Source organism: Neovison vison, chromosome 5 (genome assembly GCF_020171115.1).
Source record: "Neovison vison isolate M4711 chromosome 5, ASM_NN_V1, whole genome shotgun sequence".
In the NCBI taxonomy this organism is placed as follows: Eukaryota; Metazoa; Chordata; class Mammalia; order Carnivora; family Mustelidae; genus Neogale; species Neogale vison.
Window position 1 is genome coordinate 20,274,081 of NC_058095.1, and position 26,490 is coordinate 20,300,570.

Sequence of the window (26,490 nt, forward strand, 5' to 3'; positions counted from 1 at the left end):
GGTCAAAGTGGGGGAGGCAAACAGAAGTGGTTCTAGTCTGTGTGGATGGGGAGAGCCAAAGCAGAAGTGGTTGGGCTCTGTTTTTGACATCAGAGAAAGAGCTGGTTCTGGTTGGAAGTTGAGGATGGGGGCAGGCAGAGTTAAAGGTGATGCTGGTGTGGCTTGGGGTCCAGCCAAAGGAGGAGGGTCCTGGTTTATGGCTGACAAGCGGCAGAAGGTCTCCCTTTGATCTCACCCAGGAAGTCTCCACAGAACCCTTCTTATAGCACTTGAATCACCTTCCCCGCCACAGAATGTCCCCCACAGTCCGGTTTCCCCGAGCTGACTTGGCCGGAGAAAGTGCAGACAGGGGCTTCTCCGGTTTAGCCAGCGCTCAGGACTGCGGCCTCATGTGCGTATTCATTCACACAATGTTTTTGCTTTCCCAACTCTGCACACACAGCCTTCTGCCCTCTTCCAGCGCTCCGCCACCCTCCTCCCCTCGGGGCTCCTGGAACCCAGGGTGACGCGGTTGGCAGGCCTGGCTTTAAAAAGTTCCCGGTCGGGCTCCGCCTCACCGGCAGCCGGCTCCACCCAAAGTCTAAATCCCAGGCGGCCACCAGCTCCTCCCAGTTCTGTGAACTACAAGTCCCGCCATCCCTCGCGCGGGTTCTCCCGCCTCACCCGTGCTCCCCACAGGCGTTGCCTGTGAGTCGGCCAAGAGCGCCTCCCATTGGTCTCTCCGCCCTGTCAGTCACCTGGGAGTATTGAGGGGCGGGTCTGAGGTGGAGATCCGGATCCGGAGCGGCTGAAAGGCGGAAGTGGAGGCCGGAGCCTGGGACACCGCCGGGGGGAGAGGAGCGGAGCCAGTCCGAGCCCCGGCCCCAAGTAACGCTGCAGCCCCGGAGCCGCCGTGAGTGTGCCTGTCCCGAGACCCAGTGTCTCGCTTGCGTTGAAGCCTCTTCGGGGCAGTACTTCCTCCCGCCCAACCTCAGCTTAGGGGGATACTGACCCCTCCCCCGACCCGTAGCCCCCTCTTAAGGGGCTCCCCAGGCGTCGGGCCAAAGTGGGGGCCCTTCTTTCCATCTTCTACCTGCCCTTTATGAGCCTTGGGAAACCGCCAGGGCTCTCCTCTGGACTGTCCAGTCCAGTTGTGGAGGGAGAGACCCCAGATTCTGTTTCCTCTGCTCCCAGAACTGAAGGAATCTTTGCTGGGTATGAAGGAACCTGTCTTCCTTCTCTATAGAGGTGGCGAGGAGTGCTGTCTGTCGTCGTTTTCCTCTCCCCTCGACCCCGTCCCATAAAAACAGTTGTTCCCTCCAGCCCTAGAGAAATTTTATCTCGATTTCCTGGGGGGCCGAGGGGTCCTAGGTGAGAGCCTGCCACACGCACAGGCTCCCACAGCTCCTCACTTCCTCTCTTTCTTCGAGCCAGGGAGCCAGCCAGGATCTCGGCAGAATTTCAAGTCTGGGCCACTTTTTAGAAATGAGCTGTCTTCTTGTCTTGCCCCCTCCACCCCCAACCCTGTCCTCTAGTTATGTTGTTCTCTAGTTGTGTTCTCTGAGTGTATCTCTCTTCCTGCCTCTGAAAAATTTAGCTGAGGTTTGCTTAATCCTTAGCTACAGATCACAGATCAGGGTGGATCTGCCCATTCATTATCTTCTCTCACCCCTCCTCTCCCCCTCCCCCTTGCTCCAGGCTCAGCCCTGTCCTCCCAGAGCACGTGAGTGGTTTCCACGCTGCTTCAGAGGGACTGCTTCTCCTGGGACTGCGTCTGCTGGTCTTTAGGGAGTAGGGGAAAGACCAAAAATGAGGAGTGTGGTATTGAAGGGTCCTGGCCTATCTCTTTCCCACTCTCAAAAACACACATGCACCTCCTTGATCAACAGGTCTATGCCACTTCTGTCTAGTCTTGGGGCCTCTTCAGTCCCTTCTGGGCTTGGACAAATTGTAGATTACAGAGGAGTAAATTGAGACCACAGTGGCACCTCTGGGTTCTTAATGTGCTAATTTTTGTAGCCCAAGGAATTCCCATGCATGCCAGAAAGTACTGATTCCTCCGCAACACCCGCCCCCCCCCACCGCCTGCCCCCACCCCCCAGCCTTTCCAAGAGGCAGTCTGTACTGACATCTGATCCTTGTCTATTGCTTGGAACTTAGGTGTGTGAAATGGCTGTTGTCTCTGACCAGGCTTGCAGGTTTTGTTATGTGGCCAAAGTACAGGCCAGAGACTGTACCTTAATGAGAGTAGCCTGACTCTTTGAGGCCATGACTGATCCTTGCTATCCTTAGCCAAGGAAGAGAGAAAAGACCATGTAGTCTTTGGGAATTTCTGTAGCTCTTCAGTGTTCTGGGCCATCTTTACCGCCCTTACAGTGCTAAACATTTTTTGTCTTGGGACCTTTTTGACTAGTGCCTGACACCTACAGACATTTGAGCTAGACCTGGGATGCATTTATTTCATTGGGAGGGGGAAATGGAGGGAGGACGAACAAGTGGGTTAGTGGGTTGGGGGTCAGAAAGAGAGAGGGAGAAGCAACTTCTCTGCTGAGCAGGGAGCCCGATGTGGGGCTCGATCCCAGGACTCTGAGATCACGACCTGAGCCGAAGGCAGACGCTTCACCAACTGAGCCACCCAGGTGCCCCCATTCATTTCATTTTTATCAGACAACAAGAAAGCCTTCATTTATTAGGGTCAGCTAATAATGGATCACAAGCTCTCTATCTGTGGTCTTCTTTGGAGGGTCGTTGGAGATTTCTGCAGCCAGCCTAGTTTCTCTCTAGTCTGGTCAGCCCGTGCCTCTGAGGGGCAAGACCAGAGAGGCTGCCTGCTCACTGACCATTGGTGTCTGACCGAACTTACCTCCTTGGTAGTGAGCTGTGGTTTCTGGAACTCTTTTGGAGTCCCAGGATGAGGCTGCCAGCCTTCTGAGGGGACCTTCTTTGTCTGGACATGCTCTCCCAGCTAGGATTCTGAAATAGGTTTTTTTTTTTGAAGGAGAAGCTCTCCCTTTTAGAGAGACGTGGAAGGCATCAGTGCCCTGGGTAGTTAGGCAGCCACTTTTGGCATCCAGGGTTTGCAGAGTCCAAGCAGTGATCTGATGTTGCTTGGCAGAAAGAGGGAGGGCTCTGTGTGAGACAGAAGCCTCTCCTCTCTTGCCTCTTCAACTAGTTGGACTTTCCTGCATTCATACAATAGAGAGGAGGTGGTAACAACTGATTTTTTTTTTTCAAAGATTTTATTTATTTATTTGACAGAAATCACGAGTAGGCAGAGAGACAGAGAGAGAGAGGAAGGGAAGCAGGCTCCCGGCCAAGCAGAGAGCCTGATGCGGGGCTTAATCCCAGGACCCTGGGATCATGACCCAAGCCGAAGGCAGAGGCTTTAACCCACTGAGCCATCCAGGCCCGGTAACAACTGATTTTTATTTTATTATTGTTATTTCTAAAATTTTTTTATATTTTTACTTGAGAGAGCAAGCAGAGAGAGAGAGGGAGAGAGAGAGAGAGAGAGAGCATGAGCAGGGGGCAGGGATGGGGCAGAGGGAGAGGGAGAAGTGGATTCCCCGCTGAGTGGGGAGCCTGACACAGGGTGATCCCAGGACCCAGGGATCATGACCTGAGTTGAAGGCAGGCACTCAACTGAGCCACCCAGATGCCCCCACAACAGGTTTTTAGAAATCATTTCAAAGTTGCAGTTTTTTAGTGCATGTTTCTTATAGGAAACAAAGTCCTTTTCACACCTGTTCCTTGCAGAGTCCTGGCAGATAGTGGGATTTGTATCATTTTAGAGATGATGCTGAAGGAATTTAAGTAGCTTGCCTTGGGCGCCTGGGTGGCTCAGTGGGTTAAGCCGCTGCCTTCGGCTCAGGTCATGATCTCAGGGTCCTGGGATCGAGTCCCGCATCGGGCTCTCTGCTCAGCAGGGAGCCTGCTTCCTCCTCTCTCTCTCTCTGCCAGCCTCTCTGCCTACTTGTGATCTCTGTCAAATAAATAAATAAAATCTTAAAAAAAAAAAAGATTCTATAAAAAAAAAAAAAAAAAGAAATAAGTAGCTCGCCTTAGGTCTTCCAGTTAGAAAGCTTGGGCTTAGAAAGCTGGGGCTTGGGATTTGAGAGTCGATGTGCCTCGTCTTCCCTGAGAGTGAGCCCTCCTTGGGTCTGTTTAAGGAATGAGCACATAGGGTGAGCAAGCAGGGGCCCTAGTGCAGACCCTTCACCATCCCTCGTCATTGTTGCCCCTCCTCTGCTTCCGTTTTCTTCCTCACCCCCCACTCCACTCTCCTGTCCTCCTGGATCCCCATCTCCTCTGCCTCCGTGGACCATGGCAGTTATGAGTCCCAGATCAGTACTCTCCAGGGCCTGACAGTCTGCTGACATCTGTACCGTTAATTTCTGGGAACCTGAAAGCCATGATGGCTAGAAAATGAAAGTAAAAGTGAGTGGGCTCAGGGGTCTCTCGGGGCAGGGTTATGGGTGATGGGAGCCAATAGAGACTGCTTCTGCTTCACTCCCCTCCACCACCACCACCACGTTCTCCTTGGTGCTGCTGCTGCTTGCAGCTGGGAAGATGGTGGCTCTCCACCAGGAGCTCCTTTTGCCAAAATTTACATGAGATCATGACCTGAGCCGAAGGCAGCGGCTTAACCCACTGAGCCACCCAGGCGCCCCAAGGTCATAAATTTAAATTTAGCCCCATGAAGCAAGTACTTCTTAGAGAGAACTTTCTTCCTCTGACCCTTGCCCGGTAAACAGGTGGTATGGTAGGGTGGAAAGCACGAGAGCTTGAGAGTCAGCCCCAGCTGAGTTGTCATCCAGACTCCCCCACTTAACCAGTCACAGGGCCTTGGACTTGCTACATGACTTTGTTGAGCCTCTGTTTCTTCCAGTAAAATGGGGATACAAAGTATTTTGCAGAATTAGAAACAGAGGGTAAAGGAGCTAGTTCAGGCCCTGGCACAGGATAGATAGACACAAATAGCAATTTTGTGGATTGGTGAGGTTCTGAAGACGAATTATAATTCATCTCTAGGATTTTTTTTTTTTTAAAGATTTTATTTATTTATTTGACTGAGAGAGACAGCAAGAGAGAGGACACAAGCCAGGGGAATGGGACAGGGAGAAGTAGATTCCCTGTGGATCAGGGAGCCCAATGTGGGGCTCCATCCCACGACGCTGGGATCATGACCTGAGTGAGCTGAAGGCAGATGCTAATGACTGAGCCACCCAGGTGCCCGCATCCCTAGGATTCTGATTCAGCATCTGTACCAGGTGTTGCTGTGATGCCCGGTGCTTTGCTTGATGGTTTCACATGTTGTCTCACCTTGTAGATAGCAATCAGAGTTGTTGTAGGTTGTCTTCCCATTTTACAGAAGAGAACGCTCCGCCTTGACACTGCTTTTCCCATTGGTCTTCTCAGACCCTGCTGGGGTCATGTGCTGTGGAGACTCAGAGCCGGAGACTGAGAGAGGGCTTTGCGTCTTCTAGATCCTTCCATCCTCCTCTTAAACATTTTTGCATTAAAAAAGTCCTGGATCTGTTACAGAGAATGCAAAGTTTTCATGAATCTAAGCTAAAACAAGAAACTCAAAGGCAATATTTTGGTTGTGGCAGGCTGCTTCGTGTTCAGTTCCTAGATTCCTGGCGTTTTTGCATTTCCTCTCCTCTGACTTTAGTTGGGGTACTTTTGTTGGGGCTATTTAAGAAGCCCTGCTTCAGGGCACCTGAGTGGCTCAGTGGGTTAAGCCACTGCCTTCGGCTCAGGTCATGATCTCAGGGTCCTGGGATTGAGTCCCGCATCGGGCTCTCTGCTCCTCGGGAGCCTGCTTCCTCCTCCTCTCTCTCTCTCTGCCTGCCTCTCTGCCTACTTGTGATCTCTCTCTGTCAAATAAATAAATAAAATCTTTAAAAAAAAAAAAAAAAGAAGCCCTGCTTCAGGTACGATTTATAAATTGGGATGGCACGAAGGTCAGGGGCTTCCAGGAGCCATGGCAGAGGAGAATTGGAGTATTTCTTAAGGAGCCCTCCTCATGAAGAACCCGATATTTTAAGAGACCAGTTTTCAGATTATATATCTCCGTCTCCTCTTTGTAGGAACAGTAATACAAGTAAAAGTGCAGCTTTTTCAGCTTTGCTTGCTGTGTGCCACGTGCTCTCCTTAGCCCTTCGCATGTCGTGACTCCTTAATCCCCAGGAGGGCCGCTCTGTGTTGAATCCCCTTGTTGAGGTGGGGAACTCGACAGCCAGCGGTCGCAATCCAGTCTGGACTCAGATCCCCATACAGCACAGCCCTTCTGGCCCCATGTCTGGGCTCTGTGCTCTTCCCTTTGCCCAGAGGGCTCTTCTCCCCCTCCCCGGCCTGAGAGCTGCGTCTCCAGACCTTGCTCTCCAAGCGCAGGTGGAACATCACTTCCTCTGTGAAGCCTTCCCTTCCCCCAGGGAGGCTGAGGGCTTCTCCCTCCACTTCCTCTCAGCACCCCTTGTCTACTGCATGAACCCTATAGGGGCACAGATCATGTCTTGTTTTATCCATATATCCAGTCCTCACCTGGTCCCCATCACGGATGCCCCCTCCTGCGGTTGTTAAAGGAAGGGGCAGACATTCCTAGTTGCCCTTGAAGCACACGGCTGGTTCACATCCTTGAACACACACTTTCTGAGCTCACACAGCGTGGACCTGGTGAATCCGGGAGTCACTTGCATCCATCTGACCCCAAAGCCTGGGCTGTATCTTTGGCCTATCCTCAGGCAAGTTGCTCACAGATGGGAGACCAAACAGGTGGTTGGAGTCAAGGTTACAGTGCAGATGACACAGGGGTGGGGACAGGTCACAAACTAAATTGCCAGAGCAATCTGCCACTCTCAGTCTTTCCAGTGAAGGGTTTCTTTTCTTTTTTCTTTTTTTTTTTTTAAGATTTTATTTATTCGTTTGATAGAGATCACAAGTAGGCAGAGAGGCAGGCAGAGAGAGAGGGGGAAGCAGGCTCCCCGCTGAGCAGAGAGTCCGATGCGGGGCTCAATCCCAGGACCCTGGGATCATGACCCGAGCCGAAGGCAGAGACTTTAACCCACTGAGCCACCCAGGCGCCCCTCCAGTGAAGGGTTTCATCAGGAAAGGTGGCCATGGCTTTGGTCGTCCACAGTCCCGTGGGTCACCTTCTACAGCGTGAGTATTTGATCGCTAGGCTGCTGCAGCTTCTCGTGCTGAGGCGGCACTGAGGCCAGGCCGGGACTTACCGATGATCACTGGGCGTGACTTTAACTCTGGTCTAAGGGTGCTGCTTGGCACATCTGCTACGCTCATTCTCGAAGGAGGGAGGTCTTAAGAGAGTGGCATCAGCAGAGGTGTAGACTGGCAGACTCAAGAGGTGTTGAGAGCAGCCTTCTATGGAACCTGCTGGCATGGACTTTAAACTCCCAGGCCCCGTGCCTGTGGAATGTGGTTCTTGGGACTGTTGGTGCAGCTCCTGCTGCCCCTCTTCCCGTATGCCCCTTGGGCAGCTCCCTGTAGAGTTAGTTAACTTGTCTTAGGAATGTGAGTTTATGGTCACTGGAGTCCTTGGATTTCATTTTGTCACAGGATGAGCCAGTGCCTGCCCTTTTTTTTTTTTTCTTCTTGTTTAAAAGATTTCATTTATTTGAGAGGGAACACAAGCAGGGGGAGTGGCAGAGGGAAAAGCAGGCTCCCCACTGAGCAGGGAGCCTGATGTGGGGCTCAATCCCAGGACTCTGGGATCATGACCTGAGCAGAAGACAGACACATAACCAACTGAGCCACCCAGGTGCCCCCCCCCTTTTTTTAAATAAACGTTATTTCAGGATAGTTTTGGAACAAGTGCACACCGTAGTACAGTTTTCTCACCTGCCCAGTGTCCACCATTAACATCTTATGTTAACACAGTACATTGGTCACAATGAATGAACCAGCTTGGATACATAATTATTACTTAAAGGGGCACCTGGGTGACTCAGTCATTGGGCCTCTGCCTTTGGCCTCGGTCGTGGTCCCAGGGTCCTGGAATTGAGTCTTGCGTCAGGCTCCCTGGCTCAGTGGGAGGCCTGCTTCTCCCTCTCCCACTCCCCCTGCTTGTGTTCCCTCTCTCTCTGTCTCTCTCTGCCAAATAAATAAATAAAATATTTAAGAAAATTATTAAAGGCCTGTACCTCATTCAGATTTCCTTACCTTTTTCTGTTCCAAGATCCCCTTCTGATACTATACGGAATTTAGTCATCGTGCGGCCTTAAGGCTCCTCTTGGCGGAAGCGGTTTCTTAGACTTCCCTTGTTTTTGCGAGCTCGACCATTTGAGGAACACTGATCAGGTATTTCTTAGCGCGTTTTTCAGTTGGGATTTGTCTAATGCTTTCCTCACGGTGACGTGGTGGTTAAGAGTTTTGGGGAGGCAGACCACGCAGGTGAAGGGCCTCTGTCATCATGGTCAAGGACACAGCCAACTACCGTGACTTGTCACTCTTTGTGTCACCCTCGGCCACCTGGCTGAGGTGATGTGGGTCAGGTTTCCCCACTGTGACATCATGGTCTCCCCGCTGACCCCCTGTCCTTTCCTCTTGGGAAGGAAGTCCCTCTGTGTAGCGCACACTGTAGTGACATCCCTCTCCCTGAGGTCCGTGGATCTGCATGAATTATGTGGAATTCTTGGCACGGGGGAGATCGGTCTGCCTTCCCTCATTTCTTCCTTTCTTCATTTATTTATAATGGTCTGAACTCTTGGGTACTTATTTTCGCATTCAGTTTATAAAATCCAGTACTACTTTGTCATATTGCTCAGATTGTTCCGGGTCTGCTCCCTGGGAAGCGCCGTCTGTGCCCTTGGGGCCACCCCCATTTCCTTTTGTGAGCACCTCTTCACTCCTTGGTGGTGTGACAGGATGCTCCACACTCCCCCTGCCGGCCTCCTGCCCCAGGCCTAGAATCGGCTGTCTCTCTAGGACCGCACTGCCTTCTTAGTAACCATTTCCGCCAAGTATGTCGATCCAGAGCTGTGTGCATGGGTTCAAGTTGTGTCTCCTCTTGGTAGCTAGTCTCCGAAGACACTGGAAGTAGACAAGGTGGAGATGCCCCCCAGGGAGATGTGTGGATGTGTGGGAATCATGGTGGTTGACCCCAGTAGCAGGGCCGCTGCTTCTTGACTCACGCGTTCATACGTCCCGTAGCCCTCCCTGATGCTTGGACTGATTCACAAATGGTCAGGTGTGGTGTTTACTCTGGAGTTTACTGTCCGGTTGGGAAGATGAGCTACATCATCATCCCGGACTTCAGGTGCTAAGCTCTCCAGCCCAACCTTCCAGGGCTCTGGGTCTTACAAGAGAGCCCATGTGGCCCGGTCCAGTGTTCTTTTGCTGCCATTCAAAAACAGACCTCCCCTTCAGGAGGGTTTGTGGCTCTAGGCAGGCCCAGGGCCGTGGCTGTCACTTTGAGCTGTGATCCTGAATCATTGAATAGCTTAAATCCTTCTGTTGTACTGTCAGCCCTCTGAAGATGTGTAACTTGAGCCCTTCTGGAAACACTAACTTGGGATCTTAACAGGAGTTGGTTTACAAGCCTCTAATCTTTCTATTCATAGCTGCATGTGTGTCCCCTTCAGGTGGCTCTGTCAGAGCATCGTGGGGCGTGGGGGAGGGCGTGGGTGGCCTTCCTCACCCTGGCTGCTCTCCTAGTCATCACATTGCTCTCTGAGCTGCTCTGAGGCTGTGGTGATTAATGACGCCGATTTCCAAACCTCTAGCATTTCCAGCCTAGTTCTTTAAAAGGAACTCTGGTTTCTTTGTCAGCTGTCCTGGTCCTGTCCCCTCCCCCACTCCACAACTGAACTACTTCTTCCCTTTCCTGAAAGAGGCTTTGAAATGGAAGGAAGGGCATTGGGCTTTAAGATGCTTTCTCTTGTGGGGCTTTTTCTTTCTCTTTTTTTTTTTTTTCCCCTAAGGGGTTATGGTTTTCTGGTAGAGGGTTCAACGTTGCTGGTTTTTCTGGATCATGGTGGTCCCTCCTCCATTCTTGTGGCTTTGGAAGCCAGTCTCCAGAGAATACGTGGTTATGGTTATTGACAGACACAGGACATCAAGGGTGAGCTGGTCCTTTTTCCAGGACACTGTTGAAAGTCATCGTCTCAGTCTGTTTGGGCTGCCATAGCAAAATGCCACAGACTGGATGGCTTATAAGCAAGGAAATTAATTTCTCACAGTTCTGGAGGCTGGGAGTCCAAGATAAGGGTGGCAGCCAGCATGGTCAGGTTCTGGTGAAGGCTATCTTCCAGGCTGACTTCTCGCTCTGTCCTCACCTGGTGGGAGGGGAAAGGGAGCCCTCTGGAGCCTCTTCGAGAAGGGCACTAACCCGGATCATGAGTGTGCTACCCTCCAGCCTAATCACTTCCCCAAGGTCCCACCTCCAGATACCATCACCCTGGGATTAGGATTTCAACATAACAATTTGAGGGGTGGGTGGCAGGACACAAACATTCAGACCCTAGCAGTTGTCCTGTTCAGCATTCTCTCCCAGGAAGGGGCACTGAAGTGTGGGGTCCAGGGAGAGAGCAAGAGAATGAATGTGTGACCCGTGGATAACATACTGATTGAGGATCCGCTTCCTTCGCAGGGACTTCCAGGGCCAGGGGCTTCCCCACCTCAGCACCGTGGACCGAGTGCTTGCTTGGAGTTAGGCCCTCCGCTGGGAGTCTTTCCGGGAGCCTCTGGGAAATGGGGGCCCTAGTCTCTCTGTTTACATGTAAGAAGTCGGGGCCGTGACACAATACCAGGTCACCCTAGTACAGGGTGGTTGCGGGAGTGGAACTGGAGTCGCTCTGACTCTGTCACTGGTGCTCTTAGCCCCTGTGCAGAAGGAACCTAGTAGGTCCTGTCGGGGGTAGTGAGGAGGCTCTGCGGCTGGGCTGTGGCTCTGTGGGGTGGGGGGAAATGAGCCGACTGGCAGGTGGATGTGGATTTAAACCTTCAGCTGCCCCATCACTTGCCAGACCCAGCCAGGCCTATGTACCACATTTATGAGCACATGCTGCACATCAGGCATGACATTAGGTGCTGTTAAAGGAAACCCAGGGACACCTGGGAGGCTCTGTTGGTTAAGCATCTGCCTTCTGCTCAGGTCATGATCCCAAGATTCTGGGATCGGGCCCGTATTGGTCCCCTTGCTTAGTGCGGAACCTCCTTCTCCCTCTGCCTGCCGCTCCCCCTGCTTGTGCTTGCTTGCATTCTCTCTCTCTCTGACAAATAAAATCTTAAAAGAAAAAAAGGGGCACCTGGGTGGCTCAGTGGGTTAAAGCCTCTGCCTTCGACTCAGGTCATGATCCCAGGGTCCAGGAATCAAGCCCCACGTCAGGCTCTCTGTTCAGCAGAGAGCTTGCTTCCCTCTCTCTCTCTCTCTGCCTGCCTCTCTGCCTACTTATGATCTCTCTCTCCGTCAAATAAATAAATAAATCTTAAAAAAAAATCTTAAAAATGAAGGAAACCCGTAGTGCAGCCTTTCAGAATTTTGTTGTGAGGTCCTTCTCATGTACAACAGTGGCCTTAATTTCTCAACATTTTCACTCCTCATCCTCAGGTCCCCAAGTTCTCCGGCCTCCTGCCACCCTTAACAGCCTCGTGATAATTTGGGGCCATGGATTAGTGTGATTCATTTCACTGAAACTCGTTTAGACCCAATCATTGCCTGGTGTCTTCACCTGGCACTATTTCTGCATTTTGTTCAGCAAAGATTAAGAAAGAAAAAGTCAGCCTAAAACATTGTGCTTTGGTCTCTAGGCTCCTGAGAGCAGCCCCGGTCCCTCAGATTTCACAGTGGGAACATTGACCTTGTGTGGTTTTTTTTTTTTTTAAGATTTTATTTATTTATTTGACAGAGAGAGATCACAAGCAGGCATAGAGGCAGGCAGAGCTGTGGGGGAAGCAGGCTCCTTACTCAGCAGAGAGTCCGATGTGGGGCTCGATCCCAGGACCCTGAGACCATACCTGAGCTGAAGGCAGAGGCTTAACCCACTGAGCCACCCAGGTGCCCCTTTGACCTTGTTTTTTGTTCATTGGGCAGCCTCTGACTACAGCATATGTGATGTCTGAGCAAGAGGAATTTGGTTTGCTGGTGTTTGATATCGGATTCTCTTTTCCCCATATGCCTCCCAAACACAGCCTCTGCCCTCTGCTCTCTGTTTAGGAGCTGAGGGCAATGAATTAAATCGGCTTTCTTTTGTTCTCAGATTTTCTGGAAAGCCAGGGAGGGTTTATGAGGGGCATCAGTTGCACTTGTTGGTATGAGTAGCCGGATGAACAGGTGTTGCCGGTGACCCTGACATTCAGCAGAGGTTCTTGGCATCTTTCTGGGCCTTGGCAGCAGCCGAAGTGGCAGCTGTCCCAGCTGGTGCTCTTGGTCCCTGCAGAGACCCTCCCACGCCAGAGGGCAAGACGGGCCCTGCATTGCTGAGATTCCAGTAGTCCTGTAGTAACTGCAGGAGCAGCACCAGCGCAGCGTGTTGTCTGCAGGGACCCCATGCCTGTTCTCACTCGCTTTTACGCTACCCGGGCTCCTCCACCCCCCCGGGGCCGCAGCCAGTGTGGGTGGCGCCAGGGAAGCTCCTGTGCCTTGCTTGGCTCTCTTCTTAGCATCTCACCTGGCACCGGCAGGTGAAGAGCTGGGTGGTGGGGTATGAACCACCCCTCAGCCTCAGGCCGGTCCGCACCAGGCCTCATAGCCAGGGGGGTGTGGCTTTGTGCCGCAGAAGGTGCCAGACTTCACACGGAGCTCTTGCTTGAGGCTTCTTAGCTGCCCTGGTTGGGGCCAGGCAGTCTGCCACAGCCTTGCTGACTGGGCTGTGCTGAGTCAGGGACTGGGTCCTCTTAGGGAGAAGAGTCTCTTGGGACTGCCAGCGTTGAGTGCCCAGGGTCCCGGGTGCCTCTTAGAATCAGGATGCAGGACAAGCCTTGTCTGGTCCAGCCTCACAGTCCCCTGTCTGTCTGGCCTTCCTTGCTAACCTGCCACCCAAACGCCTGACTCCTCTGTTGGCCAGCAGGACCCGGGAATGAGGATCTCAGAGCTGCCCATTGATTCCTCGGGCCCTTCTGTGGACAGTTACAGACAGTCCACACCGACCAAGTCGTGTCAGCAGATAAGTGTTGTAACCGCATCCCCTCTCCCCCAAACCCACCAGCTATCTTCCTGTGGGTACGGGAAGAGAGGGAGCAGGGACTGGAGGTTTCCATCCTCTGCCTGAAAGTTAGTGCTTGCTGAGTCAGCTTCTGTCCGCCTCTCGGGGACTGTCTGTCGTGGAGAGCTGAGGAAGCGGCGCAAAGCTCGGGGAAGGCTTTCTTGATGTTCTTGCTGGGGCAAGGCTCTGGGAAGCTGGTCTTTCCCTCAAGGGTGGCTTCTGCCTCACTCAGCTTGGCATCTTTCTGCCCGGGAGAAAGGGGCTCTAGAGCCCCAGGTTCTGCCTGGATGGTAGAAAGGACCACTTGGTCATGCGCATCTAGGGTTTCAGCATCCTGGAGCCCCTGCACTCTGGCTCCTTCAACAGGTATTAGAGCAGTTGGTGGCCTCAGCTGGAGCCCCTAAGGACCCCACCAGTGCCCTGTGGTGGGGAAGTCCAGGCACCCAGCCCCGGAGGGGCGTTCTCACTGAAAGGGGAGTACCATGAAACTGACCAGTTGAGGGAATTGGGTGGGCAGCTGGGGGCAGATTCAAGGGAGGGGAGCCAGCTCACTCAGAGCCCCTATCTGGGCTGATTTACCTCCCTCCCTCCTGGAAAGGGAGTGCTCTTACTCTGACCATGGAAATGTGGCACCCCCTTCCCCTCCTGCTGCCAGCTGCCCTAATCCTGAAGCCCCTACTTACCCGTGGCAGGAGGGGCCCTGGCCCGACTCACCCCATCAGCATTCTCCCCAGATCTCAATGTGGGCTTTTAAGCTTCTGGCTTCCAGGGCCAAGATTCCCTGTTGCATTCCAGGTGGGACACAGGTCCTTTGTGTTGCGGTCCCATAGTCCTGGTCACGTAGAAAGATGTTCCTCTCTTTGATTCCATCCCCCAGCCTGCACCCTAAACCCCTTGTTCTCAGCGCACACTCTCCGGACTGGTTGGAGAGTGCAGAGCCCCACTGGTGTAACCTTTCTCCTCATTGAAAAGACATAAATGTCACCTTCTCTTCTTATTACGAAGCTTAAAACAACTTTAAAATTCTTCAGTCCACAGTTAAGAACAGATACATTCTCGGTATGTGCATAGCAGTCCTATTTCTATTGAACCCTGTTTGCTTGTGCCTTGTTAGGTGGGTACCTTTGTTCTGTCTTGACCTTTTTTTTTTTTTTAATTTATTTAAGTAATTTCCGCACCCAGAGTGGGGCTCGAACTCATGACCCTGAGGTCAAGAATCACGTGCTTCTTTGAGCCAGTTCGGTGCCTCTCTTTTGGCCCTCTTCTAATTCAGGCATCATCTTTTTGTTTATCTTTATTATTCTGAATTTTGTCATACTATAGAAGAGGCAGAAGGTGTCTTATATATCTTCTGACTGGTTTCATGTCATTTATAAGCTTTAATTTCTCACCATTGTAGGCAAAATCCTATGCCAGAAACACTCCTTACCTTTTTATTGACCTGGAACTCACACGTTGTAAGATTAACACCTCTCAGTTGGGCAGCTTGATGGGTTTTTATGTTTATGGACATATGTGTGTCTGCCTCCCAAATCAAAATAATAGAATTTTCCCATCGAGCAATATTTTTTTTTCCGTTTGATACAAACTCCGTTTTCTGTTGTTAGAGGCCATATGCTGTGGAAGCCCACATTGAGGGTGGCAGCCCTTCTTCTTTGCAGTGGCTGTAATAACGTTGTCAATATTCTTGGGTTTTCTAGCAGTGATGGGGGAGCTCTGCTAGAGTCACGAGTCCTGGGCTTGGACTCTGCCACCACCTGGCTGTGACCCTGGGCAGGCCACCTCAGCCATCTTCATCTCCTCCGTAATTGGAAAGAGGAGGATTAGGTCTTCAAGGACTTTGTGCTTTGACAACCAGTGTGAGTCAAAACTAGTTAGGCCCGAGTAGTATAATAAACCTGTCATTTGTCAGAGCCTCACCTTCAGCCTCATACTGCGCAGTACACACTGTGTATTGTTACACTTAACCTCCACAGTAGCCCATGCGATCAGTATTAAACAATGCTGTGTTATAGATAAGAGACTGAAGCTCACAGCAGACGCTTGTCTGACTTGGCCAAGGTCACTCGGCTAATAAACGGCTAATAAACAGCGGAGCCAGGCTTTAACTAAGTTCAGTCTCCCAAGTCCTAAGCTGCCACTTGCCCCGGGGGAAGGCTGACGGGTGTCTCATGTGGCTCATGGCTTGTGTTGCTTCAGACTTTTCTTCCTTCTGGCTCTGCCACCAGCCAGAGGCTGGGGGAGTCCTGCTGTGAGTCTGCCTTCTGGTCCAGTGTGCTGGTCGCTGTGATTTTCTCCTTTGGGGAGGAGCTGTGTTCTTGAGCCTATGGGTGAATCATATCCTCCCCGGCTGATCTGAGCTTTTCAAGGTCTTCCACCTCCACCTTTGAACCCAATTACCTTTCCTCCTGTGCCTCACATTTGGATCTCCTTAAGGGAACAAATTGCTTCTGCTCTTTTTCTTGCCCAGCTCTTGTGGTGTTAAATATTCAGGAATGCTTTCTTCTAGAGTAGAGTAGAGCTGAAGAGTCCCTGGCCAGAACCACCTCTAGGGGGCCCTGGGCCGGGCGGGTCGCTTGGTTCACAGTCCTTCCCCCTCCCCCCAAGGGCTAACCTTGAGTGAGCCCTTCTCAGCCTCTGGTCAACAGAGTCTGATTGGTTTCCCTCATCAGCTCACTATCCAGGCTGTGCCAGGACTGTCGGCTAGAGGAAGTCTCTGAAGCAAACAGGAAGCACGAGAGACACCCATCAGCTGGAATTGCTCACTCTTTTACCAGGAAGGACAAAAAGTATGAACTGGGTGACTTCATGCTTAGAGAAGAGACGTTTCTGGTGAAGGCTAGAGCAAAGGGCGATAGTCCCGCAGCATCTGGTGTCTTGAAGGCCTCAGTAGTTGGCTCCCACCCCCAACCCGATCCCCCTCTGTTGTCCATGGTGCTGATCTGGGGGTGTCTTACTGTTTTCTTGCATTCCTCCCTCCTTTCTCTATCAGCTCTATCTCGTGTGCTTGAGTTGGCTGCCTAGAATCCTTGGGAAACTTATTTTATAAAAACATTCTCTGGACTCCACTTCTAGAGATTTTAATTCAGGGGGCCAGGGTTATTTTTCCAAATGCCCTGTGTGGTTCTAAAAACAGAAAGTTTGGTATCCACTTACCCATAGTGTCCAGAGTAGAGAGAAGCCAGGGGTAAGACAGAGCAGTGTTTTGCTCTCTCTCCGGCACCCGGCCCCAGAACCGGCTGGGTGTATGTTCAGGAGCGTAGGTCCTTCTGCCCTTTCATGTGCATTGCTGGGGAAAGTGTAGTGCACCCCCCAGCCCTTGCAGTCGCTCCCATTTCCTGTGAAGATGATGAGGTTGGGGATAGTGCTTCCTCCCCATGACCTCTGAACAAACCAAGGCTGAGATTTGGAGGGTGAGGGGAGCAGCTCATGTCAAGGAGAGTCTTTTGTCATGGGTCTGAAGCTCTACCCATTTGAGCAGCTTCGTGAACATATCCAGGAGGAAATCCATCTTACTTACGTGTTTTTTCTGGTGTTGGAGAAACTGGCTTAAAAAATGAAATCTTTGGCCCATTCTGTATCTTGTAAGAAACTGACTACAACTTGGGCTCTTTTTTTTTCTTTTATCATTTAATTTTTTAAAAAGATTTTTATTTATATGCCAAAAGGAGCATGATCAGGGGGAGCAGCAGGCAGAGAGAGAAGCATGTTTCCCCTCAGAGCAAAGAGCCCCATTCGGGACTCGATCCCAGGACTCTGGGATCATGACCTGAGCCAAAGGCAGACGCTTAACTGACTGAGCTACCCATGTTCCTGGTTTTGTCTGAAAGAAGACTTTTTTTTAACAGTGTTTTTGGTTATAATTCCATCACCTGAGCACCCGTGGATAATTCTTGCCATTGGTTCAGAAGATTCCCAGCAGCAGGCAAGCTCAGTGCATGAACTTACCTTTGCCACCTGCTAGGGCGCATCCTCAGCTTCCCAGGCTTGGGAGTGGAGGGCAGAAAGCTTCCTGGGGTTCTGGGTGTGGCCTTCACCTGTCTGAATCACTCCCTGGTCTTCATGTGCCCTTTGGGGCAAAATCAGCTTCCTCCATGGCTTTGTTGTCTGGGAAGGTTGAATACCTTTGGTCATGTGACCACCAAGTGAGGCCAGGAAAACCACGAGGCCACGCAGGCCATAAAAAGTACAATATGTGCCTGCTCAGGTGTCTCTGGAGGGCAGGACCAGCATCCAGGCAGAACACGTCACCAGCCTATGTGTGCCAGGCAGAGCACCTACAGCACTTTATTTTTTTTTAAATATTTTGTTTATTTATTTGACAGAGATCACAAGTAGGCAGAGACGCAGGCAGAGAGAGAGAGGGGAGGAAGCAGGCTCCCTGCCAAGCAGGGAGCCCGATATGGGATTCGATCCCAGGACCCTGAGATCATGACCCGAGCTGAAGGCAGCGGCTTAACCCACTGAGCCACCCAGGCGCCCGACCTACAGCACTTTAAAACAAAACAAAACAAAACAAAACAAAACAGGGTCACCTGGGTGGCTCAGTGGGTTAAGTGTCTGTCTCTTGATTCTGCCTCAGATCATAATCTTAGGGTTGTGAGATCAAGCCCTGTATTGGGTTCCCCACTCAGGGGGGAGTCTGCTTTTTTCCTTCTCCCTTCTTCCACTCCCTGCTTGGTCTTTCTAACTCTTTCTCTCTCTCTCTCTCTCTCTCTCTCTCTCTAAAATAAATAAAACATCTTTAAAAAGATAAAAAATTTAAAAAATAGATAGAAACTAAGCCCTCCTCCAGACCTTTATCAAAACCTCCAGGGGCTGGCTGCACAGGTGATTTTGACGTGCAGACAAGGTCAGGGACCACTGGATAAGAGTTATTTGTCCCTCCTCCTGGCTTGTTAACAAAAGCAGGTTCTGTCTGGGAAGGATCTGGAAACCCACTGATTGGATAGGGACAAGACTTAGATGTTATATCTGTGTTTCTTGACTTGTGGGTGCTGGTTACTCCCCACCCCAGTAGCCCTCAGCCCCAGCTACTCTGGTTTTGTTGCAGTTGGGGACTTCATCTTCTGTCCCCATTCCCTCATACCTCCTGTAGTGCCCCAGCCACACTCTGCCGCCCAGCCAAGATGATGTGTCACGTGGGTTTGTGGTAATAACCAACTTGTAATTCCATTGTGGTTTCCCTCTGCTGCTGTCGCCCTGCCTGGCCCTGGGCAGCCCCTCCCACTGGTGGAAGTAGTCAGGGCCTGCAAGATCCCTGTGACTGTCCGCGGGAGCCCCACCTTGCAGGCCAGCAAAGCCACTGCCACGAAAAGGGGGGGCTCATTCACCAGCAACCAGACACCAAACACAGGGTGGGCGTTGTCTCCAGCATTCTTCCCACGGGCAGGGAGATGGGCTGGGAGATAAGGGAGCATGCAGGCAGCCTGTGTCTAGCTGTCACCTGTGTGCCGGGTGGCCTTGAGCTGGGTATATGTAACATCCGAGCGTCAAGCTGTTTACCTGAAGGAAAAAAAAAGGGGGGGATTGTTTTAAAGCTTAAGGGAGATGATGGTTGTGCAATCACTCAGTAAATGCTAGCTATCTCTCCAACTGATTTCCTTGGTGAGCACTCTGAATTCCCAGTGTGTAAGTAGGCCTTGTGAAGAAGGCTCGCAAAGAAGCCAGAAGCACTTGGGCCGCCTGGGTGGTGCAGGCAGTTAAAGGGGCTGGGTCTTGATAACAGCTGAGGTCATGATCTCAGGGTCCTGGGATGGAACCTGGCATTGGGCTCTGTGCTCAGGGAGGAGTCTGCTGAAGGATTCTCTCTCTCTCCCTCTGCCTCTCCCACCATGCATGTGGGCACATGCTCCTTCACTCACGCACTTTCTCTAATAAATAAATAAAACTTAAAAAAAAAAAAAAAAGGAAGCCAAAAAAGCTAAAAGCATAGACCCTGCCTCAAAGGGCCATAGAGTCTTGCAGACATCAATGACTGGGTGAAAAGAGAACCCCGTAAACTGTAAAATATGGTAGAACTAGCATTTCTTGTTTCTCATCGAGATCCCCCCACCAATAGTGCCTTCCTTTATTCTTGGGGAAGAGGTAGCTCCCATTTCAAACCTCTTTTCCTTTGGCGCAGTCCAGAAAGGAAACTGTTGTTCCTGGCTAGTGAATCATTCTTCCTGAAGCTCACTTTTTAAATGAGTTGCCAGGAGGACAGGGATGTGAAAAAAGGATTTCAGACTGAACAAAGCAAGCCCTTTGCTGTCAGCTTCTTGCGTGAGCATAGCCCATCGCTTCCCACATATATGTCCTGTTCTTCATTCACGCCCCCGTCCTCTGACTGTGGGGGATGCACTCCCCTTGCTCAGGGGACAGGTGAGGGCTGGACTTGGTATCTGCTTCTAAACACTCTACCTGCATTAACTCCATCATGCCAAGGGTAGTTGAATCAAAACTTTCTCTTTCAGGGTGCCTGGGTCGCTCAGTGGGTTAAAGCCTCTGCCTTTGGCTCAGGTCATGATCTCAGGGTCCTGGGATCGAACCCCACATTGGGCTCTCTGCTCAGCGGGGAGCCTGCTTCCCCCCTCCCCCCGCCACCCCACCTGCCTCTCTGCCTACTTGTGATCTCTGTCAAATAAATAAATAAAATCTTTAAAAAAATTTTTTTTTCTCTTTCCAGCTTAGGTTCAGACGCTGTACAGATGCTCAGGACCAGATACCTCTCTGAGCACTCATCTGTAAAACTTTGTGTATATGTTCTGTTATTTTTTAGTGTAAGTCTTCTGGAGGCTTCTGAAGATAGGCTCCTCATCCTTCTTTGCGCCTCCAAAGCTATCGCTAACAATGACTAAGCTGTCACCAGCTGCTGGGGGTGCAGGTCTCGGTGTCCCTTGTCTTTGCCCTCCCGTACCTCCCCAGTTCTTTCTCTGCGTCACCCTCTGCCTCTGCCAGTAGAGAATGGAACTGAGGTCTCTGTTCATAAGGGAAATTTGGCAGCTGTTCCGACTGCCAGCAGAGCTCTCTGGCTTTGGTGTGTGTTTGGTTTCATGTGTGTTTTGTGTTTTAATGTATGAGACTTCTGGCCCATCATAAATGAGACAACTGAGGGAACAGGTTCAGGACGGAGGAGCGAATGAGGCTTTGACCCCAGTGCACAGTCCAGCCTCAGACTGAGAAAGTTGGGCGGTCCTTCTCGAGATAGCAGGACAAAATGGCTATTTTGGCAACAACTTGCATTGGCCAGGCCCTCCCTGGTCCCCAAGTGCCCACAAGCACTTGAGCTTGAGCTTGCTACTGGGACTCCCTGTGCCCTGGGCAGTCTCACCACTCACTCTGGCTGTGCACGGTGGTGGGCCGTGAGCTTAGCTAATGGACCGCAAGTTCATTGTTTCTTCACCTACATCCTGGCGTGTTCCCAGATGATTTTTTGATACCCCAAGGCGCCTGTTAACTGCCACCAGGCTGCCATATGCTCGTTCTCCTGTGTGTGTTTAATTTGTATGCACATGCACATAGTTGGGATCGGGAAGCCAGTATGTTTGCTCAGAACCATGAGCCTTAAAGTTGGGAGACCACTTTCACTGCTCAGATGATTGTAGAGCAAATGGAGGTGTCGTACATCCTAGCTAGGGCTCTTCTGCTAACTTCTGGGGCCTGGGGGGCCAGGAGTTGGCAGGAGGGGAAGTAGTCAGGTCCCTGGTGGGGGGGCAGAGGGAGAGACATGTGATCGAAGAAGGCCTCGCTGAGCAGCCGTCTCTGGACTGACCGGTACTGCTGATCTCTCTTGCAGTTGGAGGTCCCCCTCCTCCCTGAGTGCCTCTTCGCACAGCGCCGGCCCCCACCCCACGCTCACTGGTACCACTACAGCAGGACGGGCCATGGCGGGTCGGGGAGGTGCAGCGCGACCCAACGGACCAGCTGCTGGGAACAAGATCTGTCAGTTTAAGCTGGTCCTGCTGGGGGAGTCCGCGGTGGGCAAATCTAGCCTCGTCCTCCGCTTTGTCAAGGGACAGTTCCATGAGTACCAGGAGAGCACAATTGGAGGTGAGTGGGCACAGGGGAGTGGGGTGGTCTTGGGAATGCCAGAGAAATAACTTGGCCTTGAGGAGAAAGGAGCCGCTTGCCCAGAGAGACTTAACGTGTGGGGGCGGCAGCACCTCTTCCTCACCTGGGCCCTCGGATTGAATCCACTGGTCTCCCCCCAGTGTCCCAGTAGTCCTCCATCAGAACTTGGCTCATGGTCACAAACTGGCTGCTTCTCCTAATGACGCCACTGGAGTATTGTGTGGCCTTGGCTAAGACCTTCCCACTGCCCTGGCCTTTGGGAGGGAAGAGGCTGGGTCTGCATCTCTGAGGGTCCTTCTGCTGTGCCAGGCAGTGCATCTGTCCTGGCCTCTCCTACTTTCCAGAATGGGGAAATGGCCTGGTGAGTGGGCCAGTGTTCCTGAAGCTGACCTTTACCCTCGAGCACAGAGGCCATCCTTGATTTCCCAGTAGTCAGCATTTAGCACAGAATGGTCTGGACTCGGTCCCCCGCCTTAGTGGCCAGGACAAACCTTGAGGGGCCAGGGCCGACCTTGGGCTTGAGTCATCCTTTCTCTACCCTCTTGGTAGGAGGTTTCCAGGCAGCTGGAAGCTAAATGGGCCATGTCAGCAGTCTTCTGCTGCCTCCTCAGCACTCAAGTCAGGAGCTGCAGAGAGGGAAGTGAGGCAGTCCCCAGGCCCCTCCTTGAGCAGTGGGGGGGGGGGTAGCAGACAAGGCAAGCAGGCTTCCCCACACGGCTCTCTGGGAGCCTCTGCTGGGTCCCAGGGCATAGGGGGCTCCCACCTGCCTTGCCCAGTTCTTGGACTCCTCTGAAACATATGCACAAGCGCCATGTGGTCGGTCCTTCCTTGTCTCCTCAGGCCCAAGATAGGGTCATTGTGTTCCCTGAAGGTTGAGCCACAGCGTGGCCAGTCAGGAGTGGGTCAAGGTCAAAGCGGGGGGTGGTAGCTAGCCGGCATGGCTGGAGGTGGCAGGGGCAGCTGGGAAGCCAGCCACCCGGCCTCCGCCTGGCAGCAGAACAGCGTGTACTCTCAGGCGTCCCCAGTGTAGCTGAGCGTGTGACAGTGTCCTCAGGAAACCGAAGGCCAGTAACACCCCTGGGCTGGAGCAAACTCAGGGACTGTGGAGGTTTCCAGCTGGACTGTTCTCTGTGAGGGGAGGGAGGAGGAGGAGGGGGAGGAGTGGGTGGGCCCACCCCACCCTTCTGTGCTTGGAGAAGTTTTGCCTCTCCTTCCCCTTGTGGCATTCCTCTTCAGAGGGTGCTCCCGAAATGGCTCAAGGGCGGGCAGATTTCCCACTGCCCTTACCTGGGTGGGTCTGTAAAGCCTATGCAGCCCCCTGCCGCCTCAACTTGTGGCAGAAAAACACAGACTCCACATACCCTCCTCGGGGCTGCCTTGGCTGCGGGGCTGAGGGCTTCTCTGGGCCGGTCGAAGCAGGGGGCCTCTGAGTGCCAGAGCCCAGGTATGATACTAGAGACACCTGGGGGCGGCTTCTGGACTCCTTCCTGCCTTGTAACACCGCTTTCCCTCTTACAGCGGCCTTCCTCACACAGACGGTCTGTTTGGACGACACAACAGTCAAATTTGAGATCTGGGACACAGCTGGACAGGAGCGGTATCACAGCCTGGCCCCCATGTACTATCGGGGGGCCCAGGCTGCCATCGTGGTCTATGACATCACCAACACAGTAAAGATTTCCCCTTTCTTCTTGACACTTTGTTCCTGGGTGGGGATGTGGGCAGATTTCCTTTGTCATTTGGGGGGAGTGTCTCACCAGAATCTCCAGGGCGATGACATCTTAAATGCCTTGGCTCTGCCAGCTCGAGCTTCTCTAGTGAATGGCCCTGGGCAGAATGCCTCCTCTGTCTCTGACATTCTGGCCTTGTCTCCCCAGGACACGTTTGCACGGGCCAAGAACTGGGTGAAGGAGCTACAGAGGCAGGCCAGCCCCAACATCGTCATTGCGCTCGCGGGGAACAAGGCGGACCTGGCCAGCAAGAGAGCCGTGGAATTCCAGGTGGGGGGATGGATGGGACTTGGGGCCGGGTCAGCCAGCTCCACTTGCAGCTCAGCCTGGGCTGCTCCGGGCCTTTGCCACGGGCCAGGCCGGGAAGTGGCAGGTGAGCTTGTCTCTGCTGTCCTCTCCGGACTTGAGCACGGCCCTAAAGCAGTTGTTTGCCTCTCCTTGTTCTTTTTCGTTGGTTGGTGACATGTATGCATAAGAATCGCTGAAGCTGCTGCTTATTTTTTATGTAAACTGACTTTTTAATGAAATGTACTGAAAAAGAATTACTTTTTTCCATATAACACATGCACAAGTAAAATTTACACAGTAAAAGAAGGTATATAGGACGAAATGCAAATCCTTAATTCAGAAACTCAGCTTCCCTTCCCCCAAATGCATCAGTTTCTCATTTTTTAGAAACGTAAACATGTGTATGAATCTCCTCCCCCCCTTTTTAAAAAAAGATTTTACTTATTTATTTGAGATGACGGGGGTGCGGGGGAGAGCACAAGCTGGTCGGGGGAGGAGCACACTGCCCACTGAGCAGGGAGTGCAATGCAGGGCTCAGTCCCAGGGCCCTGGGATCATGCCTTGAGCTGAAGGCTTGAAGTCAAGCCTTGACTTGAAGTCTTGATCTTGAAGTCAAGATGCTTAACCTGACTGAGCCACCCAGGCGCCCCTGAGTCCTGTTCTTTACATTGATCGGAGTGTGCTCTGTGGACTGTACATTTTTACCAGGCCCTAACTGATGGGCTTCTAGGTCGTTTGTAATATCGAAAGACGGAAACAGCACTGCGGTCAATATCCACAGACTTTTTTGTGCTTTCTCCATTTGCGCAAGTGCATTTGTAGGATAATGTTCTAGAAGTAGTTCCTGGCTTAGTGATTTTGAAGAGTAAGAAGGCACAGTGGACCTAGGGAAACCTGAGTGAAACGTCTGCTAATGTCTGAGCTGCGAGGAGCTGTATGTGAAGTGAGGCCCTTGGGGTTATGGTGCAGGTGTCTGTAGCGGGAGGCACCAGGCAGGAGAGCCCTCGGCCTGAAAACCCCTGCATTGTGTCTGCTGTGTATAAGGCGACTGTGATGAGGGAAGATTTTTATCCTGGGCCCTGGCCCCTGCCAACTGTCATCATTTCCCTCCTACTCACTTTCTCACCTCCATCCAAATCAGGAAGCACAAGCCTATGCAGACGACAACAGTTTGCTGTTCATGGAGACATCAGCAAAGACTGCAATGAACGTGAATGAAATTTTCATGGCAATAGGTGAGTTGCTCGCCTCCCCTCCGCTGACCCGGCTTCTATCACTTGCCTGCTGTCTGTAGTACATAGTAAGTAGGTCTTTAGGGTCCCCGTATTTAATTCCCAGATGTAGATAGTTCACCCCAGAAGTTTCTAAAGCCTTCCAAAGTCTCAACAGTTTACCTTCTTACCCTTAGCTTATCACCCACCTAAAACCCTGCACGATCCTCCCCCTAACCTACTTCTTAGGATTTTTAGGCTTATCTGGTTCCGTAGTGAGTCATCCTGCCCAGGTTCAAATCCTTATTTTATTACTTAACTCCACGGTCCTAGGCAGGTTGTTTAACCTCTTTTTGCCTCAGTTTCCCAAAACACTCAGAATGCACGTGGCACATAGAAGCAAAGCCCTCAGTGGGTTGCCACACACCAGGTGGTAAAAAGGCCATCTTCCACTCAAGTGGACTTGGAAGGCCACTGGGTACCCCCCAAACACATTTTCCCCCTCCTCTTCCTAACAGCTAAGAAGCTTCCCAAGAATGAGCCCCAGAATGCAGCGGGTGCTCCGAGCCGGAACCGAGGTGTGGACCTGCAGGAGAACAACCCAGCCAGCCGGAGCCAGTGTTGCAGCAACTGAGCCCCCCTTGCCTGCCCACTGCCCCCACCTCCTCCGCCTGACCGACCCGACTGGAATCCACTCTAACCAATCGCACTTAACGACTCGGGCTACCACTGCGGGGGTTGGGGGCAGGGGGAGGGGTCTGCCATGATTTCTCCATAGAATTTTGATCATAGGCCGGAGTGAGTTATTCCACCTGCACCTTTCTGTACAAATACTAATTCAATTTTAAGTCTTAAGTCACTTTTTTAATATATATGATCTGCTCTTCCCACTTCCAGTCCTTTCTACTGCTCTCCCACTCTTCCTTTGCTGGTAGTAGCCATGTGCCCCTGTTTCCCACCCCCCTTGTATGTGTGGAGGCGGGGGTTTGGAGCAGGTACCCTTCTTTCCATCTTGCTGGTGAGCAGACTCAGCAAGAGCATCCATGTCCTTACCATGTTTGGAATGGGCCTGGTTCTGGGTGGTGGGGCAGGCCCTAGAGGCGGGGGAAGGGAGAAGCAGCTCTTCTCTCAGATGGCGGTCATTAGGCCACCGCCCCCACTCACCCCCGGACTCACAGCTGGGAGAGAAACCACAGCATTACCACAGCATTATTGTGACAGTCACCAACTCCTTGTCCACAACCTGCCCCTTCTCCCCGTGTCACCCTGACCTCTGGCTCTGAGCCCTGTTCTGACCAAATCACGATGATGAGTATTTGGGGGTGGGTGGGTAAGGGGGGGAAGTGGGAGGGGATGGAACCAACTTTTTCTGTATTTTGTATTGTATGTTTTCTTCAACATGTAACCAATCAGTATCTTGTCAATATAGTCAGCCGATCAATCGACCTCCCACTTGTCTTCCTTGTCTTTCTCTGGCAGAGTTTATCAGACCATATCCGCTCTAGCTTACTTGAAGTTAATTTAAAATGAACCACTGAATCCTGTGGAACAGAGGCTTCCCCCACACCCCCCTAATGAGGGGATGCTGGTGGTCATGGTAATCAAGGGAAAGAGGCCCTTACTGGTACCAGCTCTAGGGGGTGAGGGTGGAGTAAGAGTGACCTGGGGCTGAATCTCACCAAGTTTAAAACTGAGGGGCCTACATTTGCCTTTCCCTCTAGATTGTACTGGGGTGATGTGCAGTTTGTATTTGAAAGTAGTTGGTTTCTGGAAACACCAGAAACAACCTCTTTGGGGTTTTTTGGTTAAGTCTGTACCTTGTGAAGGACTGGGTCCTCTCACCCTCTTCCCAGGTGACTTCTGGGACCTTGGGCTGCTCTTTAGGCCTAGGGACTGCACCACACTAGGTCCAAGCCCTCTGTCTGGTCTGTGGGGGCCCTCTGGTGGTGATGGAGCCTGGTCCCCCTGCAGGCCTCCTGGCCCTCTGCTGCTCCCTGCTGGAGCTGCTGCTGTCAGCTGCCAGGGGCTGGGCAGCCGGTCCACGGAGCGCCCCCAGCTTCGGCTGGA

At 52.0% G+C, this 26,490-nt stretch overlaps 1 protein-coding gene across 3 annotated transcripts; it reads left to right on the top strand.

The window, feature by feature from the left end:
- Positions 1–782: 782 nt before the first annotated feature.
- RAB5C (RAB5C, member RAS oncogene family) lies at positions 783–25,868 on the top strand. Of its 3 annotated transcripts, none has more exons than XM_044247915.1 (7): positions 783–892; positions 8,177–8,298; positions 20,920–21,173; positions 22,713–22,864; positions 23,072–23,194; positions 24,354–24,447; positions 24,942–25,868. In XM_044247915.1, exons 3-7 carry the CDS (start codon positions 21,008–21,010, stop codon positions 25,055–25,057), a joined length of 651 nt encoding a protein of 216 aa, XP_044103850.1. In that variant the 5' UTR covers positions 783–892; positions 8,177–8,298; positions 20,920–21,007; the 3' UTR covers positions 25,058–25,868. The 3 variants fall into 3 exon arrangements, with proteins under 3 accessions (XP_044103850.1, XP_044103851.1, XP_044103852.1); XM_044247916.1 differs by lacking the exon at positions 8,177–8,298 and adding an exon at positions 15,815–15,931 and having other exon boundaries at positions 793–892; XM_044247917.1 differs by lacking the exon at positions 8,177–8,298 and having other exon boundaries at positions 793–892.
- The last annotated feature ends 622 nt before the right edge of the window (positions 25,869–26,490 follow it).